We start from the raw sequence: 21,399 nt of genomic DNA, 5'->3' as shown, positions 1-21,399 counted from the left end.
CATACGCAGAAATATGCTCATTAAGTATTTTATGGAGGATTGCAATCCTGAACAAGACAAATGAAGTTTCTTTTTGTGAGGGAAGGACGAAGGAAGTTGATCACGCCACACTACCCAATCATTTTTGTGCGTGTGTAATGTATAAGAGATTAAGAAACTCACTGAAACTATGTCTATATTTTCGACAGCGAGAAAGGCGGCTAGGCTTACAACTGTTGTTAGTTTTGGTTTTAAATTCAATGAGAAAATTCACTTTAAATTCAGGGGCTGTTTGGATCCTAGGGTCCTTGTCATGTAGAATATTTGGATACTTATTAGAAGTATTAAATATTGGTTAATTACAAAACCAATTGCATAAATGAAGACTAATTCGTAAGACGAATTCATTAAATCTAATTAGTCCATAATTTGACAATATTGTACTAAGTAAACATGTGCTAATAATAGATTAATTAGGTTTAATAGATTTATCTCGTGAATCAGTTTCCATTTATACAATTAGTTTTATAGTTAGCTCATATTTAGTTTCTTTAATCGGCATCCAAACGATGTGATCTGAACTAAAAGTTAGTGCATGATCCAAACAACATTTACTAAATATATTAGGGTCGGTAGAGACAAGGGCTTAGTGAAGTGCACACTATAATGATATGACGTGAATGGAAGCATGTATTTTTATCGTACCATTATTATCATCGAATCTAGTAGTGGGCGATGATAATTACGGTTATACATTGTCAAATATTTAGAAGGTGTTAATTTTTTATCCGGGTCACATCAGATGTTTGGACGCGAGAAATTAAATATGGACTAACTATAAAACTAATTATATAAGTTGGTGCTAATTAATTCACAATATGAATCTACTAATCCTAATTAATACATCATTTGCACATGTTTACTGTAGCACAACACGACCAAATCATGGACTAACACTATAAAAAACAATTTGTAGCAATGCCCCTTTCTTCTAGGAGCGGGTCAAAAGGTAACCCACCCCTGCAAACAGAGTAGGAGTACAGTAGCATCCGATCCGCCCCTAGAAAAGTATTTTTAGAAACGGGTTACACCATCACCCATCCCTGAAAATTGGCATTTCTAGTGGCGGGTGATGCCATCACCCGCCTTGGTGGCATTTCTAAGGTGGGTGATGGCATGACCCACCTCTAAAAATGGTTCCATGTAAAAAAATTATAACTTTTTCATATGATTTCGGATGAAGTCAAACTTTATTCAAATTGTAGATAATAAATATATCTAAAACTTTGTAGTTGATAACTTTTTAATTTAAGTTTATTTAATTATCAAAAATATTATAAATCTACATATAGCTATGACTATATAGTATCTCGTACAACTCAAGTTATACTTTGAGTTTTTCAACAATCTTAATCTTTATATACACTGAAAATACTTGATATATTTTTTATCTATAGTCCACAATAATCATAGTGTAGAAGTTTTAATTTTTTTATTTGTTTTGCTATATGTAGAGATTTAAATGAATTTTTAGAATATAATTGAAAAATATTTTTATGGATGGGTGGTAGCGTCACCCGCCCTAAAAAAGATTTATAGGCCATCACCTGCCTTACAAATCAATTTTAGAATTAATATCAAAGAATAATATATCCTATAGAGTCACAGGTGACTGTGTAGTATGGTGGATAGGAAGGTACGCGCGAAGCTTGAGTTATGTGGTTTGAACCCTGGGTGATGCAAGTGTGTATATTTTGTTATAAAAATTGTAACTCGATAGTACAGAGGCTTATAGTGGTGGCTGGTTAGCTGCAATATTTTTTTATTTTGCTATTTTTTATTTTCTAGAAATTGATTTGTAGGGGCAGGTCCCTAGAAATCACGCTGTGACCCGCCTCTGGAAATCATATTTATGGGCGGACGCGTCACCCGCCCCTAAAAATTGTATTTTTATCTGCGATAAGTAGGGACGGGTAGTGCACCGCCCCTAAAATACGTTTTTAGCTGTCCTTAAAAACTTTTTCGTAGTAGTGTAATTAGACTTAATAGATTCGTCTCGCGAATTAGCCTCCATTTATGCAATTGGTTTTGAAATTAGACTATTTTTAATACTTGTAATTGGTTTTAAACATATGGGACTAAAATTTAGCCATGATAAACAAACAGGCCCTTAACGTGCCGCTGGGCATGCTTGCGTTCGTTTTTTGCAGATAGATCCAAACATAAAACACAAGAATATTTTATTGGACAACTGTATACATATTCTCTTCTCTTTCAATACCATGCCGGGTAGTAATGCCGACCGCTTAAAAAAAAACTGTATACATATTCTTGGTTCCAACGGTTGATTGTTCAGATGTCAATGTCCTTCGGATATTGATGATCTAATAGAAAGAGTCGGATTTTATATATGTCATTACTGGATTGATGAGGATATATTTGGGATTCACAAGCACACGTGCACAAGATATCTATGCTATCCGTTACTGTGCATCGAGGTCAGGGTGCCTTCTAATTTTATGATTTTAAACTGGATTTTATGGAATAATAATGGCGATGTATTTTACCTATATTTTTTTTCTTGCCGGGCCCATGAACCAAGCTCTAGTTCCCTCTATCCATAAAAAGGAGCCCTCCTCTCTTTTTTTTTCCCTCAGGCCATTCTATTTCACACCTCTCACCCTTCTGACCACTATTCTCCACCAAATCTTAAGCGCTTTACCCCGAACTTGAAGATTGAAGAGGACATGCGTGTCCAGAGAAGAATATGGAAATTATAGAGTATGGACATGACGAAATGGGATACCATAACAAAGACAAAGAGGTCACATATCTGGGTGTTGACAGTGGCCGGCATCAGGCACTCCCTCTCTCTTTGTGTTATGCGCTTTTCATTCGAATGATAAAATCAATCTTTTCTTTCTTAGTACTTTGGACTCCACTAGAGTATCATATTTTCTCCTTTCCCAACTCTTTATTCAAATGTGAAATCATGCTTAATGTAGAGCCTGTTGTGTTTTATGTCTCATAGATAGTGGTACGTTGTTGCCATCGTCCTTCTACATGTAGAAGGCGGTCATCACAAAGGCTAGGCCACCATTGTCGAAGATGTGAAGTTATCACTACTAGAGAGTAGAGACATGGATCTGCCTATGGCCTAGCTAGTTCTACAATGCTATCGTCTTCATGCTCGCTGCCCGTAAGAACAATAATGAGGTGGGTCACACCAATAACCTCCACTGGCAAGAGCCCCACTTAGACAATTTGAACGAAGATTTTGATGACTAGTTCTCTTAGCTACACATTGTAAACAGCTTTTTTTTTTATCTTCACTTGTCTGTTTTTTTGGATAGGTCGAAGACAACATTTCGCTTATAGGTAATGTGTTTCAAATAAATTTTAGACGGTTTCATGGTTTTTTAACTGTCTGTCTGACATTACTACTATAGAAAGGATCTTTTATCCTCCTCATTTATTCCGGATATTTTTGAGCCTGAGACTAATGAAGGTTTTAATGCCAGATCCAACGGCTAGGGGCGGCGGAGAGATTTAGTCCCGGTTGGAGCACCAATCGGGATCAAGGATGACCCTTTAGTCCCAGTTGGTAGCTCCAACCCGGACTAAAAGGATCTTTAGTTCCGGTTGGTGGTTCCAACCCGGACTAAAGGGTCCTTTACGGGTTAGTTTAAAAGAAAGTCATTCCATTCAAAGTTACATATGCTACGTAGGTGGGTGGTAAAGAAGCTGTGCGTGAGGCAAGGGTCTCGGATTCGAGTCCTAGGCACGGAGTAAATTTTTTATCTTTCCACGAACCTTTAGTCTCACGTGTGGGAATTAGGACTAGTAATCTGGATCTTAGTCCCGAATTGGTAGTTCCGGTTCCATAATCGGGATTAAAGAGGGTTGGGAACTGGGACTAACAGAAGATTGTGTACCAGTGAGTGAAACAAGTAAATAATGTGCCAGCTAGGTAGGAACAGCGGTGTGTGCCCGGCCCCCGCCTAGCAGCGAAGACAACAAACAAGATCAGATGATTTCTTGGAGGCACGCCCTGCTGAACATCGTCTCGTGGGCACCATCTCGGATGGCCTACCTGGAATAGCAAACAAAACGATCTTAGACAATTTTTCATGAGAGAGATTCATTAAGGTTCTCACTGCTAATACATCGATCTTAGATTTTATTTTCTTAGATAATCCGCTTATATGCTATATATATATAACTGTAATGAAGGCCTCGGCATTAGCCAATCTGAGCTCCAACGGCGCTGGTTGGCAAAATGGACATCAGGACACTGTGTCCAATCTTCATCTTCCCCCTCATCCTCAAACTCATCAGGAGCGTTACACCCCAACGCGCAAAGCCGTCGTCGGCGCATCGCCTCCCCGCGGGGCCATGGCAGCCGCCGCTCGTCGGCAGCCTCCACCACGTCCTCCTTTCGCGCTTCAGCGGCCTGCTGCCTCACCAGGCGCTGCGCGAGATGTCCGTGACGTACGGGCCACTAATGCTGCTCCGCTTCGGCTCTGTTCCGACGCTGGTGGTCTCCTACTCTCCTCCTCGGAGGCCGCCCGGGAGGTGATGCGGACAGGGACGCACGACGTCGCCTTCTGCAGCCGCCACCTGAGCGCCACCCTCGACATCATCAGCTGCGGCGGCAAGGACATCATCTTCTCCCACTAAAACGACTGCTGGCGCGAGCTCCGCAAGGTGTGCGTGCTCGAGCTCTTCAACCAGCGCCGCGTGCTCTCCTTCCGGCCCGTCCGGGAGGAGGAGGTGGCGCGCCTCCTCCGCTCCATCTCCGGCGAGTGCGGCGGCGGCGGCCACCCCGTCAACCTCGGCGAGGGCATCTGCCGCATGATAAACGACATCGTCGTGCGCACGGCCATCGGCGGCCGGTGCAGGTACCGTGACGAGTTCTTGCACGAGCTCGACGAAGCCGTGCGGCTCACCGGCGGGTTCAGCGCCGCCGCGAGGGACACGGGAAGATGCCAGAAGAACGTCTACCGGATCATCGAGAGCATCATCCATGAGCGCACAGTCACGCGGATGCCAGAGCTAGAGGAAGACCTTCTCGGTGTCCTCCTGAGGCTGCAGAGGGAAGGTGGCCTGCAGTTCCATCTCACCAACGAGATAGTCAGCACCGTCATTTTCGTAGGATCGATCAGCTTGTTCACTTGATTATATTCAAAATTTATTTTTAGTACTAAACTTTTAATTTGATATTTAAATTTAATTTTAGTATTCTTTGCGTCAAACAAAATTTTCTCACATGGTAATTATTGTAGGATATTTTTGCTGCCGGGAGTGAAACATCGTCCTCAGTGCTAGTATGGGCCATGTCAGAGCTTGTAAAGAACCCACGAGTGTTGCATAAGGCGCAGGCAGAGGTGAGGGGAGACTTTCAAAGGGCAGGAAAAGTTAACTGAAGATGACATGGTCAAGCTAAGCTACCTCCATTTGGTGATCAAGGAGGCTTTGCGCCTGCACGCTCCGGTGCCATTCTTGCTCCCTCGAGAGTGTCGGCAGACATGCCAGGTCATGGGTTAAGATGTGCCAAAGGGAACCAAGGTGCTTGTGAACGTTTGGGCAACAGCAAGGGACAACAAGTTCTGGGGTGATGGCGAGGTGTTTAGGCCAGAGGGGTTCGATGGTAGCAGCGTTGATTTCAGGGGCAATGACTTCGAGTTCACTCCGTTTGGGGCAGGCAGGACTGCAGGAGGATCTGCCTTGGCATCACGCACGGACTGGCCAACATGGAGCTGGTGCTGGTGCTCGCTAGCCTTCTTTACCACTTCGACTGGGAGCTGGCTGGAGACCTTGACATGACATGACAGAGGTCTTTGGTATAACATTGAGAAGGAAGTCCAAGCTCATGCTGAAGGCCAAACCGTGCATTAGTTTTGTATCAAAATAACTAGCTAGGTTCATCTATGCTATGAAAAAAATGTGACTAGCTATGTTTTCCATCTGAGCATCTAGTCAATGGGTTATAATTACAATTATGCTAGCACTTTGTACTAACAGACAATAAATATATTCAGAGTTGCATGCAGTGCCTGGTTTAGAGAAAATTTTTAAATGGTGGGGGAAAAGTAAATAAGTAATTTGTACTTAAGTTAACGTGTCACTGGATTTTATTGTGAAGAAGCTTGCAAGCATGGTCCACCATTTATGATAGACCAAGTGAATTGCTAAGATATTTGATGTTTTAGTTTATTTTTATGCATGGTTATTTCAAAAGGAAATGCTCCCAACGATAAACGCATCTGCTGATATGTACACACATATGAATTATCACTCCCGAATGCACCCACCATGCACATCCTACCTCTAGCACCTCAAATAGACTAGGCCGGCGGATATGGGGAGTGACGAAAATAAGTAACCGAAAGAATAATCAGGAGAATGTCGCCAACAACAATTAATGAAAAACGAGCATTTGAGGAAAAAAACTAGAGTCACTTTGATGAAACATTTTGTTACTCATAGTTGAGCCACGATTTTTTTTTAAAAAAATAACTGAGCCACGCACACAAGCAACCAAACGCCAAAAGCTGTACATGCGAGCAGATCCTGCAGAAGCAAGCAGACAATGCAACAATGCATGCATGCAGTAAGTCGCATGCATGCACCAAGCACCGTGTGTTTTGGGCATTCACGTGTCTACTTACACACACAATTGCTCGCGTCAGATCTGCACGTATGGATAACCTGAACTTTTTTCTTGAGAAATGGATAACCTGACTTAGGCACCTATCCATATCCCGTCCACAGGTCTCGTCAGTCTCAATGGGAGTTTTATGGAGAATTTCGTAGTATTAAATTTAATACTATATTATTAATTTTGCTGATATGACGAGAAAAAAGAAGAATTGAGTTTTAGGGATAAGAGAGCAGTTTTATTCCTATGAAACTCGTCCGATGCAGTTACCTAGGTACAGCAATACGGTCTTGCAACGATCTATGGGCCGAAACAGAGCTGGACGGAGAGGAGTGGGCCATGGCCCAGGCAAGAGGTTGCTAACAACTAGATGTTGTTTTCCAATATGCATATGTATGCAAACAAGAGGTGTATGTACCCCGCTAGTAGTTCCTCTCAACAGCAGGCTCCAAGAACAAGTCGTTAATTTGCTTCTTTTTCACATCACCGGGTTCGCCGAAACCGTCTCCCTCGTGGTAAACGCATTGTGAGATGCGAGCCAAGTTCACGCAAGCTTTGGCGAAGGACCTACTGAACTTGCAGCTGCTGCCGAATGCCTCCTGATTAATTGCTTTCCACGCCTCCATAATCAGGTCTTCCATGGCCTTGCGAGAATCTTGCTCAGTACTACAGCTCTCAGACATATGGATGGCTACGGATGATTGGAGCATTATGACTTTCGTATGTTTCACATAGCGTAGAGCTTTCTTTATCATTCTCCAGTGTTTATTCCTGGATTATTCTGATATCTGCTAAGTATCCCGGTAATAAATGCTAAGTCAGGGTATATGCATAGTTGAGTACAATGTAACCTTCTGAATGCTGAAGCATATGGAACCGCTTTCATTTGATCGATCTGGTTCGGGATATTGGAATTTTTTAAAACTATCGCCCTTAACTATAGGAGCAGGTGTTGGATTACTCGCATGCATACTATATTTCGTTAGAATCTTTTCTAAGTATGTCTTCTGCGATAATCCTAATACCCCTTTCTTCTATCTCGTAGAATTTCTATTCCCAATACGAATGAAGCTTTACCGAGATCTTTCGTATCAAAATGAATTTCCCATTCTTAAACTTTGCATAAACGCAATTGTCCTCCTTATTCTCCTTAAACCCAAACTTTCTTATTGTTTCATCAAATTTCAAATACCACCGTCTAGAGCCTTGTTTCAATCTATAAATGGATTTCTTCAGGCGGCACCTCATAGGCTCTTTTCCTCCCACGACAAAACCTTTGGGTTGTGCCATGTAAACATTTTCATACAAGTCACCATTAAGAAATATCATTTTTACATCTATCTGATGAAACTCTAACTCATAGTGTGCCACTAATACCATTATGATTCTAAAAGAATCCTTGCATGAGACTGGAGAAAATATCTCATTATAATCTATTCCTTCTCTTTACGTGAAAGTTTTCGCCACGAGTCATGCTTTATATCTTTCTACGTTCTCTCTGGAGTCATATTTTCTTTTATAGACTCATGTGTAGCCTACTATCTTGGCTTCTTTAAAAATTTCTTCTAAGTCCCAAACTCTCATTGATTTTATCTCATCTTGCATGGCTTTAAGCCACTTCGACGAGTGAGCGCTTCTCATAACTTTTTCAAATGTGATGGGATCACCTTCCATTTAAATTTCTTCTCTAACATAGACTTCGTAGTCTTTAGAGATAGCTGGTTTTCTAGTTCTTTGAGACCTTCTGGGACTTTCATTAATTGGCACCTCTTCTACCTGGGGTTGTTGTAGCTCTTCCCATGTGCGACAACCGGTTCTTCAAGTTATCATTTTTAACCTGCATGCCACGGTTTTAGATCCTTAACTCCATATTTGTGGAATTTGGATTTAAGGCTCGGGGGCTGTGGGGTACGTGGCATCGACTACTTATTTTTCAAATTTCTTTGATGAATAAGAAAGATTACAGACAAATAGGACCCTCAGCCTGATTCTTCGATTCAACCTAAGCCTCGGGGGCTACTCCATATGGAGTGCGATTTTTAAATCGCACACCATAACAAAAATTCGGGGCATGAGCACCTCATAGCTTCGATGCAGCCAAGCAAGTACTCGAAGAAGGACTTCAAGACGAAGCTCCAGAAGAAGTCGAAGACTGCTTCGAAAGTACTCGATAAGCCTGCAGTACTCAGCTACGAAGAGCTCGGGGGCTTGTCAGACCCGGGGCTACCGGGCTGGGCACATAACGTAGTTTAAAGAGATCTAAGAGATTAAGTCCGTCTTATCTCTTATTCATTTTGTTTATCTCTTATTTATCCCGTTTAAATAGGAGATAGAGCTAACCAACACGGAGGGGATCTACTCGAGATATGTTCTGGTATGATCTCTTAGCGGAGGTTGGTTAACATCTTTGTAACTCTGACCTCTCGGATATATAAGGGAGGTCAGGGACCCCTCTCAAGACACGAGAAGATCTCTAGGTCATTCTACACCAAAGGAAATACAAACCACCATATAGGACGTAGGGTGTTATGCTCCGTGCGGCCCGAATCTGTCTAAGTCTTGTGTTCCTTGCACCTTCGAGTTCCTGATCTCGGCGTCTCCTCACCCAAAACTTACCACCTTGGGTATATCCCTCGGTGGGCAGCCGGTTAAACACCGACAATAGGATCCTGAATGACAGGTTCCTTATTTTCATTCATTGTTGCCATAAGAGAACTAAAAATAGGCGTTGACGCCACAGTGTCATGTACTGTCGGTGCCACAACACGTATCGAGAAGAATGGTTCCCGGATCATCGGAGTGGGTGCATGCACCCGCTTCTCCTCAAGACTAATTTTTCATGCTACCATGCTCCGTTTGACCATCATGTCCTCCAAGAAGGCAGTGTGTCTCGTTTCTACGAATTTGTATGTCTATCAAGATAATAGAAGCAATAACCTTTTGACTTATCTGGATAGCCAATAAAATGACAACTGACTGTCTTCGGATCTAGCTTTCCAATGTTTGGGTTAAACACTTTTGCCTCAGCCGAACAGCCCCACATATGTAAATAATTTATGTGGGTTTTCTTACTGTCCATAACTCATACGGTATTTTTGAAACCGATGGTACTCGATTAAGAATATGAGCGGCGGTTTTTAGTGCCTCCATCCACAACTAATCGGTAAAGTGAAATAGCTTATCATACTTCTCACCATATCCATTAAAGTACGGTTTCGTCTTTCAGCAACTCCATTCCGTTGAGGCTCGCCCGGTGTAGAGTACTAGGCGACTATTCTATTTTCCTGTAAGAACCTGCTAAGGGTCCAGGAACTTGACCGTATGGGCTATGTCGACCGTAATACTACTCCCCGATCGGATCTTACTATCTTAATCTTTAAACTGTGCTGATTTTCTACTTCAGCTTTTAATATCGTAAACTTATCCAACGCTTCCGTCGTTCTTTTATTGGATAAATATAGCCATAACGCGAATAATTATCTGTAAACATTATGAACGAATCATAACCGTCCACAATCTTTACGGAAAATGGACCACAAATGTCTATATGTATTATTTTCAAAACCCCTGCAGTTCGTTTGGCTCCTTTCTTAATTTGTTTATCATACTTTCTATTAATGCAACCGATGCAATATTTATATTAAAAAATCTAGAGGATGCAGAATATCCCCTTTGATTAATCGTTCAATTCTCCCCCTCGAATATGACCTAAACAATATCATAATTTGGCTGATGTTTCGTTATCGCATCGTTTGTGCTTGGTTCGTATATTCGTAGTCGAGGAAGACTCATTCTTTTCTTCATTGCATACAACATTCACATTATCATGCACAAATAACATATAAAGCTTGTCTTGTCGGAAGGCAAGACCAACACACTTATCATTAACTTTAATCAAATATTGTTCTTTGCCAAAATGGCAATCAAATCCATCACTGAAATCAAGTTTCTACTCAAAGAGGGTACATACAGCATATTGTGCAAATGAAGAATGAAGCTATTATTCAATTCTAACGGGAATTCTCCTATCGCTTCAACTTCGGCCTCGACGCCGTTGGCAACTCTAAGCCTTCTTTCTCCTCTTTGCACGGTCCTCCTCGTACGAAGTGCATGTAAGGAATTGGCAATATAAATAGTTGCACCTGAATCAATCCACCAAGTAGATTTTGCATAACTTAAATACAGGGACTCATCTACAAATGTAATAATGTACTCACCCTTTCTATTCAGATGCTTCAGGAACTCCGTACAATCCTTCTGGTAGTGTCCAATCTTCCTGCACCATCTGCATTGGTCCCTGCCCACTACTTCTTCATAGCCCTATCTCGGATGGTGAACATTTTGTGGAGTCTTTCCATATGACTTAGAAGAAGAGCCTCTTTCCCACTAAGGTTTCTCTGGTGGTTTAGCATTCTTGTTACGGTAGCTTCTGTTCTTATCTTGATTCACATAGTTGACGGAATGACCATGCGAGCCCTTAAGTTGTTCTTCTTCTTGCACACACATGGCAATGAGCTTCTCAATATCCCATTTCTCTATGTATAAGTTGTAATTAACTTCAAAGGAATCATATTCTCTAGGCAAGGAAGCAAAAACCAAGTGGACTAAGAACTCAATTGGGAGCTCTATGTTCATAGGCTTAAGCTTGGATGCCATGTTGCTCATCCTAAGTATGTGCTCTCTTATCCCTCCACTATTGTATTTCTCAGTGACTAATCTCTTAATAAAAGTTCTTACATAAGCCTTTGAAGAACCAATAAACTGACTCTCCACCTTCCTGAGATACTCAATGGCAGTGGTACTTTTTAGGATTGCTCCCCTTATTGCCTCCACAATAGAGCTTTTAATCATCATCAAGCACTTGCGGTTTGATTGATCCCATTTTACCTTATCAAGGTCATATTTCATTACTAACGGTGCATGTTCGCGCTGTTGAGCAGTCCATGCTGCCCCGATCTCATTTTCTCCCATCACCAAGTCCATAATCTGATCCCCACCTACTTTCATTGAACGTCTTTCCTTGGTTATTGTAGGCTCTGGTGGATCTAGGTCTGGTATAGCGTATCGTGGGCCGGGCCGAATTCCAGTACGTATTTTAATAAGTGGTATCAGAGCTAAAGGTCAGAAAATCTAAAATACCTTCAGGGACACATGGTGATAGAGGAGCCCGCGAACGTCTCCGGAAGGTCGCACGGGTTGCGTGGGTGGAGAGTTGCACTTGATCGAAGCTTGGAATAATATCTTCCGGGAGATCACATGGGATGCTTTTGTGATGGAAGAGTTGGGCCCGATGTATGACTGAGAAAATTGTTAGATTTAGTCTCATATTAAAAAATTGATGGTAGGAAACACAACATATAAGGTGGAGCAGCACTCACCCATCAGGCTAGTCTTTTGGATTAAACTAGAGCTGAGGCCTTCATTGGTTGTGTAACGACCTGGTATAGGAAAATGGCTGAAGCCCACACTACACGTTGAATGAACCACACCTGCTAATTAACTCTTTTGTGCTTTCGTACTTGCTTCACGCAAAATGTTGCAATCGGAGTTAACTAGCTTCCTTACAGATGGATTCTTCTTTTGTTACATGAGTACGAAGAAAGAAGCGATGGGAACTTATGGACATATCGTCTGGGAAATCAAAGCAAGGAAAAGCTGGCCTGGGGTGGCCTTAGTTAATTTCAATATTTAATATCTAAGTTTGCTTTTTTAAGAGTTTGAGTGCTTCATTATTTATGTAATCTCAAATTTGTAAGATTTTGAACTTACTTGTATTCTCTCCTGCAATTTTTTTAGAAAAAAAAGAAAGTAGGTGGAGATCTCCCCCGAAGTTATTCGAAAAAAAAACCTTACTCTCGGGCCGGCCACCGGCGGCATCCCGTACTCCTATATGTTCTTCACCAGCCTCGCGAACTCCTGCACCATGAGGGCTTCCTGCGGCAGGTCCGTCGCGACGACGACGCGCTCGGTCGGCCCCCACCCGACAGCGAGCTCCGCCACCGCCTGGCGCGCCAGCACGCTGAACCCCGCGGACTTCTCATCGAATGGGAAGACGATCGAAGTCGGTGACGCGCGGAGGGTCCCGTCTGTGCCGACCACGGTGACGTCCATGGTGAGGCTGGTGAGGAACGAGCAGGTGAACGCGCCGCAGGCGAGGAGCACGCCGGCCTGGTTCCTGACTGCTTCGGGGAGCGCGACGACGCTCCTGGGCAGCTCGTAGCTGACGGCCCACTGGTGGAAGAAGCCTTGTCCTCATAATGAAATAAAATATGCCTTGTAAATAAAACAGTGGGAGAATTATAAATATAACGAGATTGCTATATGCTTGGTCAATAAAGAACTGGATATAATCAGTAGGTGAACTATATCGTCGCCAGCTGCCCTTCTATCTGCTCAACTTCTTCTCAAAACGCTTTCCCACTCTCTTCCATTGTATATTTCTCTGTTCTTGTACTAGAGTTAGAGTAGGTGCGGACGTGCCAAAAAAATCGATACTGCAGATCGAGAGGGTGACGACACTGCAACAACATAATCGTCGCCACCGTCACAACGAAACTAATATCAATTGGAAGTTTTGGAATCACCCTTTTTTTTATGTAACCCTTTTTAATTTTACTAGTGCAGATTTGCATTCATCCAAAGATGCCTCTGGCGGATCGCTAGCTAGAGGTAGATGCCGATGCGTCGTTTACTCCATATCCAGAAAATACTTCTAGTAATCCAGTATCAGTGACGGGAAAGCGTGACTCATTTGCTTGCAGTAATACAGCAAAAAAAAATGAAAAATAATACAGCAAAAAATAATTAATGTGCTTCCGCGCCCCTATACCGTGCTTAAAGAGTTAAAGTATGCTCTAGTACACGTATACCGATATATTCTCTTTTCTTGATGAAATCAAAGATATGCATGCGAGTATACATGTACCCCTACTCGGCTTGCATGTCTCTTGTATTATTGCATCAAAAACTGCAATAAGTGCACTTTCTTCATAAACTTAGTGTCAATACGTCATTAAGATACAATGTTTTTTTTTCTGAACGCTATTGAGACACAATCTTTAGTACCTACCGCTAGATGGTTTCCGCTTGGAGAGGAAAATAAATTTTTATGAGGGTTATAGGTCTACACAAAAAAGATTTGTGGTGGATTTTTGTGACGGTTCGCTCTCGTGGAAACGATGATGGAGACATGGTGGCATAATTATTTTTGTGGAGGTTACTGCCACGAATTCTCGCCACCAAAAGAGATCCTGGTGGTTGACATTTAAAAAAATATTATTTTCATGGTGTCCAATTTGTGAGGGGACTTTCGTGAGAGTTAGACATCACAGATCATTTTTCATATCGATTTTAACTATTTTCATGAGTATTTCCGGCTCTAGTGAGGAATATCACCGTGCTTTCTTGTTTATAAATAGGAGTGTAGCACCTACTGTTATTGAACCAAGCTACACGCACCTTGATCTAGCAACGAAGGCACTGTTCTAATTTCTACTGGTTTAGAAGAAGCGTAGGAGGTCTCGAGCGTGCCTAGTCCACTGAGATGCCACCAAAAGCAACGGCAGCGCCGTTCGCCACTGCCGGTTGGCCGGCAGCGGCAGCCACGCGGCGGCCGTCACGGCGCCACAAGCTGTGGTGCTCGTCGGCGGCAGAGTCACCGGATCGTCTGCAGCCGCGGCGCCGGTCGGCGAACTACCGGCCCAGCTCCTGGGATTACGACACCCTTCTCTCACTCAAGGGCGGCAGTGGCGGTCGTGATCGGGTACGATGAGCTTGTAGTTCTGTACCTGCATTTTTTTAATAAAATCTTCAAGACTTTAAATTTCTACTTTGGTGAAGGTGTGCCAATGCAGCCATGATCAATTCAAGAGGAGCGTAAAGAATATGTTGCTCGGTAAATCAGAAGAATCATCTTGTAAAGTAAATCTCATCGGTACAATACAGCGACTAGGCATCTCCTACCACTTCGAGGAAGAGATCCGTAGCATCCTCAGCTCCATCTCTACGGAGACAGCCAATGACCGGCACGTGGATGGTGTTGCATCCATGGCCTTAAAATTTAGGCTGCTAAGAGAGAATGGATTTTCGGCTGACCCAGGTACTGAAAATCGTTATTGTATCAGACCAATCAATTTACATATATGTGCACGTGAGAGGCTAAGAGCATATCTAGTCAATCATTTTTTCCCCTCTTTGACCATTAATATCTAAAATTTCACATATGTAGATTGATAACTCATGATTGGTTCTACTAGATTCCTCACGATAATGCTTTCATAATCTATAACTCCTCTTTAAGTTCCATAGATATTTACATTCGTGATCACCGTTGATATTTACAGAATTACACACGCATTTGAAATTACGTAGGTATTTTTTTCCCTTTGAATAAATAGTTCACATAGAAATTCTAAACTGGAATGCAGACAAAATGATAGGAGTACCAGGCACGTGTTGCATATGCGCATGGCATCTTGATATTGCTTTGTTGGATTCGATCTCACCACAAATTTTTTTTAATACAATATACTAGAATGTATGTAATTAAGAGAGTGCAATAATGCATATCATTTCATATTTTCCACCAGCGCGCAGTGCCACAGACAAATTAAACAGGCTTTATTAGAGTTAAAAGTGTAAGAATATTCCATATAATGGTAACCAGCCTGTAAAGTAAGATAGTGAGTACATTTCATATGGTAGCTAGCTAGTCAACCGAATCAAATGGCTGAACGTCTTAATTAGAAGTTGCAGACCAACAAATTAATTATAATTAAGGAACTAATCTGTAAAGTTTCCTCCGATCCTGTGACATTCTAGGACTGTTGAAGCACAATATATATGCAAAGAACTGCAGCAAAGCGACACTACAGAGGGATGTCAATAGATTTCTGTCGCTATATGAAGCTTCATATCTTGCTTTCAGAGGTGAAGAAACGCTAGACGTAGCAAGAAAATTGTCCACTAAAGCTCTTAGAGATCTTATGCCATCCATGCCTCCCCACACAAGGAAACGCGTGGCCCATGCGTTAGACCTTCCATTGCACTGGAGGGCTCCAAGGCTAGAAACAAGATGGTTTATTGATCACTGTGCAGGCGGCTTGCACCCATTGCTTCTCCAATTTGCAAAGGTAGATTTCAACAATGTTCAACGTGTGCATCAGGAAGAGCTTGCTCGATTAGCAGGGTAAGCTTGGAAAAAACTTGCATGCTTTAATATTTTATTAATGTATCGATTATATGCCTATACGAGCGTCCGCGTCTGTACTACTGTGTTTCGAAAAAAAAAATGATACTGATACTTGTAAAATTGCATAGGTGGTGGAGGGACATTGGGCTTTGTGATAGATTGACGTTTTCCAGGGATCGTTTGATGGAGTGCTTCCACTACGCAAACGGGATTGTTTGGGAACCCAAACATGGAGCATGCCGTGAGATGCTCGCTAGAGTTGCTAATCTAATCATTCACTTGGACGACGTTTACGATGTATATGGAACGCTAGATGAACTCATACTTTTCACCGATGCCATTGGACGGTGAGCATATGAGACATAATATAATCAAGAGTGCATTGAAAAAAAATAAAGACCACCTCATGCAAAGAACCATATATAGATATTTGCTAAATAATTCCTTCTTTAATTTACCCAAGGTAGCCTTGCAATAGCTAGCGTTTCAATTCAACCATGGGTCTGCTCCTAATTAATATGGGAAACACTGGTTCCCCTGTATATATATATATATGGAGTTCACAAATTAATACTCCGTATACCTTATGTTTGCCGCAATATAATTTGTGCACGCACCACCATACTCTTCCGTACTTCTTTCTCCTCTTCACGCGTGCTTATGTTTCAGATGGGATGAAAGTCCATGTGAAAGGCTTCCTGCATACATGAAAGCACTCTATTCCGTTATGTACAATACATCAAATGAAGTTGCTGACAACGTTTTGAAGGCACATGGTTGCAGCATGCATTCTGTTCTGGGGAAAGCGGTAAGTGTGTTATCAACATGAGACATCACCATGTACAAGTAAACAACGAATGTATGTGCTATTATATATGTTAACCATATGCTTTTGATGAAACAGTGGCACGACATCTCTGTATCATTCTTGGTGGAGGCAAAATGGCACCATGGAAGCTGCAGACCCACCCTCCGAGAGTACCTGGACAATGGGCGGGTGTCGTGTTCTGCACCATTGCTGTTGCTCCATGCTTTTCCTATGCTCAGTTCAGAGGTCAACGCAAAGACCTTTTCTCTGATTCAGAGCTACCCAAGATTGGTGCAGTCTGCTTCATTAGTTCTGCGTCTCTGCAATGACTCCGCAACTCACACGGTAATTAAGGTCGTAATCCTTTTAATTTCTTGCACATTTATTACCTTGACTACTCTTATCATTTGTGTCCACTGCTCGTCGCGTGTGAACGAGATAACAGGCAGAGCTGCAGAGAGGAGATGCTCCATCATCCATAGCCATCCATATGTCTGAGAGCGGTGGTACTGAGCAAGATTCTCGCAAGGCCATGGAAGACCTGATTATGGAGGCGTGGAAAGCAATTAATCAGGAGGCATTCGGCAGCAGCTGCAAGTTCAGTAGGCCCTTCGCCAAAGCTTGCGTGAACTTGGCTCGCATCTCACAATGCGTTTACCACAAGGGAGACGGTTTCGGTGAACCCAATGATGTAAAAAGGAAACAAATTAACGACTTGTTCTTGGAGCCTGCTGTATGTTGAGAGGAACTACTAGCGGGGTACGCGAAGTGAGCGTAGCTTAACCGGTTTAAGGTTTTTTTTTTTTGGATCTGTCCACCTAAGTTAACTTCGTCAATCTCGAGAATCAACTGGCATGTGTATTCATAAGAGCAACGGGTGCTCAGTCTTTCGGTTGCGTGTATTTATAGAAACAAGTATGCGTACGTGTTTACGAGCGTCTGCGTCTGTACTGTATTTTAAAAAATTATTGACCAAGTACACCTACCTCTTATTTGTATGGGACATTAGAAGTATTTTTTATGTTTGTCAGACTTTCTACCGAGAATATATATTTTCTAAGTTACATTGTATACATGCACATTCATTTTTGGAAAACAACATCTAGTTCTCAGCAACCTCTTGCCTGGGCCATAGCCCACCGCTGTCCGTCCAGCTCTGTTTCTGCCCATGGACCGTTGCAGGGCCGTATTCCGAAGCCAGGTTATCCATATGTGCAGAACTGACGCGAGCAATTGTATTCAGTAGACACGTGATTGCCCAAAACGTACGGTTCAGGCATACATGCATGTGACTTTTACTGCTATTACCCGTCCGTTTTTCCAAACCCTTGATTGCTCGCATGCGGCGAGGACGCTGGCGTGGTGGTCCTGTGTATTCCCTCCGTTCCATAGAAAATACAATCCTACGTTTAAAAAAATATAAAAAATACAATTATAAAAATTAGATCTTAACTATCTGCCTAATTAAGTGGTCATATTTAGTTTACATATTAAAACAAACATATATGGCAAATAAATAAGGTATGAAAGTCTTTTCGAACTACCACTAATCTATCTGATAAAAATTAGAATTGCAATATTTATAGGATGGAGCGAGTACATCCATACGTGCGTGTTTTGCGCTTGGATGCCGGTTGTCTGCTTGGTGCTGCAGGATCTGCTCGCACACCTTTTGGCGTTTGGTTGCTTGTGTGCGTGTGGCTCAATTATTTTTTAAAAAAATCGTGGCTCAATTATGCGTAACAAGATGTTTTCTCAAAGTAACTCTAGCTTTTTCTCAAATGGTGGTAGATGAAGAGATAAATCAATGGAAAATTGAGGTAGATCCTGGTCACTTGGGCTTGAGTTTTCAACTTATCACAAGTACTCATATTTTTATTATTATTGTTGGCGACATAATTCTCCTTATTATGCTTTTGGTTACATATTTTCGTCACTGCCCATATTCCCCGGCCTAGTCTATTTGAGATGCTAGAGGTAGGATGTGTGTGAGTGCTGTTAGGTTGATCCCCACCCGGATCGGTCCAACGATCGAGTCGGACTCAGTCTCGTGCCCTGATCGAAGGCACTCAACCCAAATATGGTTGCTGGGGCCCCATCGCGCAGCGCTATAAATAGAGGTGGAGACCGGCGCGCATGGTACGAGGTTCACCATGCGCCATCAACACCCCACCGAAAACCCTAAGTCCCGATCTGATCCATGGGAGCGCTGAAGTGGCGGGAAGCGCTGCTACCTCTGCACCGCGTCGCCGACATCCACGCCGTCGACACTGTCACCTCTTCTACGTCTACACCAACCCACCGTTGACCACTTCACCACTACCGTCATGTCGAGCTCCTCTACCAAGCCCGAAGGTCGATCTAGCTTCTTCTCTCTCTCTTTTCCCTCTCACTCTTAGATCTCGATGTTGTACCCTTTGTAGTAACTTATGAACTCAAGTAAATACACGCTGATCTATGATCTAGAGGTCCTGCTGAACTTAACAATGGTATCAAACGCCTACACTAGCATGTAGATCTAGTCGGGGTAAAAGAAAAAGAAGAAGAAAGAAGAAAGAAATTCGATCTCGAATCGAAGAAGTAAAATACGAAATCCTAACCCTAGCTAGAAAAAAGGCCGCGGGACCTACTTGGCTCCCGCCGCCACCACCACCGCCGACAGATGCCGCACGGGCAATCACGCCCGAGCCGCCGGTTTTGCCGGCGGACCACCGCCATCGCACGGGAAGAACCCGAGTCGCAGGGCTCGCCAGCGTGCCGCCGCTCCACGCTGGTGCGCAAGGCACCGACGCAAGGCCGCTCGACGGCGGCGCGCTCACCCTCAAGGCGAACGCACGCACCGACGAGGGGGCCTACGGCGGCGGCGCCACCCAGCTCCCGTCTCGGCCATCACGGGCAGCAGCTGCTCGGAGCAGAGAAAGGGGAGAAAGGGAGAGACTGACCTAGGATTGATGGGGAGCCGGCTGCCGCCGGGTTTTGATCCGGCGAGGAAGCCGGACAGCCGTCCGATCGAAATCGACGGCCAGGAGCTACTGGGCTGTTTCCGACCCAGGCGGGTCCAGGCGGGGCGGCGCTTTCCCAGCCCAGGCCCAGGTTGCGGCCTGGGACGCGGACCGCACAGTGCGCGAGCAGGCTGTGGGCCACGTAGGCGAGCAGGCCAAGTGGCCCCACAAGTAAGCCGAGCGAGCCAAAATTTCGTGGCTGGGCCACATGTTCAAAAGAAAATTGAGAATTTTATTCATTTCAGATACATTTCTAGTATTTTATCCCTAATACTTTTGCACCAACATGATAAATTTATTAAGGAGTTGATGAGTACATAGAAATGCTTCTGAAAAAGTAGTTTGGACAATTTAATATGAAGAGTAGTTACATATTCAAGTTTATTATGATATTTATTATTTTTTCTAACCAAAGTTGATAATAGCAATATTATAATATTTTATTCATGAGTTTTTCATGCAGTAGTTCTATTTCTGCCCAACGGTGATGTAGAATTAATGTAGCAGTAAACATTGTATATTTTAATTTTGACCAATGTTAAATTAAAGCATGCAAGTGTTATTATTTGAAAATACTTAACTAAAATGCTTGTTTAATTTTCCAGTTATTTTTTAAGATACAATTCGTCAATTATGAAGTAAAATGTCTATTTTACATGTATCTTCCTGTCTGACTCTTGAACCGGCTCTTATTTGAGCTAATAACTATAGCAAAGTTAATTGGTTGGGCATTACAAAAGCTGATTCCTTTAGCAGCCGTAGGATAGGCGATTGATGGCATCAAGGAGTGAGGAAGTCACGGGTGACTTTTCTTCAGCAAGTCAGACAATCCGCACCGCGCTTGACCCTGCTTCTCTCCAAACCATTTCGCTGAAGCCGCACCTGCTCTGTGCTCCATGTGCTGTGGTCAAGCTCTACTTGGTCCACCATGTGCTCTGGTGCCTTATTGGGATTTTCTCAGCTTAGGAATTAGAGGCTATTGCTAGCTTGAGTTGATTTTGACAATTGAACCCTAAAAGATGGGAGGTAATATACACCCTCCATTTATTTTGGTAAGGTGTATCTTTCAGAGACATTCTTAGAAAGTCCATATTTAACCTTTAGTTTCTCTTTCACAATATACTATCAACTATAAATTCAGATTACGTCGAATTTAATTTAAAAATAAATCTACTCATGCAACTTTCATACAGGAAACATAATATACTTGGACTAGTCCTATTGCTTTTCAAATGAAAATTTATCTTACCTTGATTATTGGAGTAATGGTGGATGGAGACTACAGGGACCATGTGGTATTAAAGAGACACAGCTGATCCGGACCGACGCATAGTAATCTGTTAAAAACGAATAGACAAGCCACCAGTTTATTGTTTTCCTTTTTTTATAAAACAACAGACGTCCCACTATCTAAGATTGATGAATACAACACGTAGGTCTAGTCATCGATGAACATGTCACTTTTTATATATATATATACACTTTGTATATATATATATATATATATATACACGCGCGCGCGCATATACATATATATGCGCGCGCTTATTTTTAAAATAAACTCAGCAAAATATGGCACCATGTTGAGAGGAAATTAACAGAAACACTTTATTAGCACATCACCGACACCTTCAAATTCAATGAAAGGTCCAAATTGTTGCGACCGCATTTAGCTGCAAGGTTGTACGCGGCAAATCAGCATCGCCGCTCACCGCCGGCGAGGATTGTGGAGGCTACACTGCCACTGATCTTCCCTTAA

The 21,399-nt window shown here is 42.6% G+C and overlaps 2 protein-coding genes and 1 pseudogene across 3 annotated transcripts; 2 read left to right on the top strand and 1 right to left on the bottom strand.

The window, feature by feature from the left end:
• The first annotated feature begins 4,258 nt into the window (after window positions 1-4,258).
• On the top strand, window positions 4,259-5,893 carry LOC112872755 (annotated as a pseudogene).
• Window positions 5,894-12,526: 6,633 nt separating this feature from the next.
• On the bottom strand, window positions 12,527-13,549 carry LOC112872754 (uncharacterized oxidoreductase At4g09670-like). The gene is made up of 3 exons (XM_025935815.1): window positions 13,510-13,549; window positions 13,333-13,394; window positions 12,527-12,871 (listed from the first exon to the last, which is right to left on the bottom strand). The coding sequence occupies exons 1-3, from the start codon at window positions 13,547-13,549 to the stop codon at window positions 12,527-12,529; spliced, it is 447 nt and encodes a 148-aa protein (XP_025791600.1).
• A 530-nt stretch (window positions 13,550-14,079) lies between these two features.
• LOC112876176 (alpha-terpineol synthase, chloroplastic-like) lies at window positions 14,080-17,630 on the top strand. 2 transcript variants are annotated; one of them, XM_025940226.1, is made up of 7 exons: window positions 14,080-14,402; window positions 14,480-14,738; window positions 15,461-15,827; window positions 15,959-16,177; window positions 16,500-16,638; window positions 16,735-16,983; window positions 17,084-17,630. In XM_025940226.1, exons 1-7 carry the CDS (start codon window positions 14,184-14,186, stop codon window positions 17,378-17,380), a joined length of 1,749 nt encoding a protein of 582 aa, XP_025796011.1. In that variant the 5' UTR covers window positions 14,080-14,183; the 3' UTR covers window positions 17,381-17,630. The 2 variants fall into 2 exon arrangements, with proteins under 2 accessions (XP_025796011.1, XP_025796012.1); XM_025940227.1 differs by lacking the exon at window positions 15,959-16,177.
• The last annotated feature ends 3,769 nt before the right edge of the window (window positions 17,631-21,399 follow it).

This window comes from Panicum hallii, chromosome 9, assembly GCF_002211085.1.
Source record: "Panicum hallii strain FIL2 chromosome 9, PHallii_v3.1, whole genome shotgun sequence".
NCBI lineage: Eukaryota > Viridiplantae > Streptophyta > Magnoliopsida > Poales > Poaceae > Panicum > Panicum hallii.
Note: the sequence above shows the minus strand (reverse complement) of the source record. Positions and strands in the feature narration are given on the sequence as shown.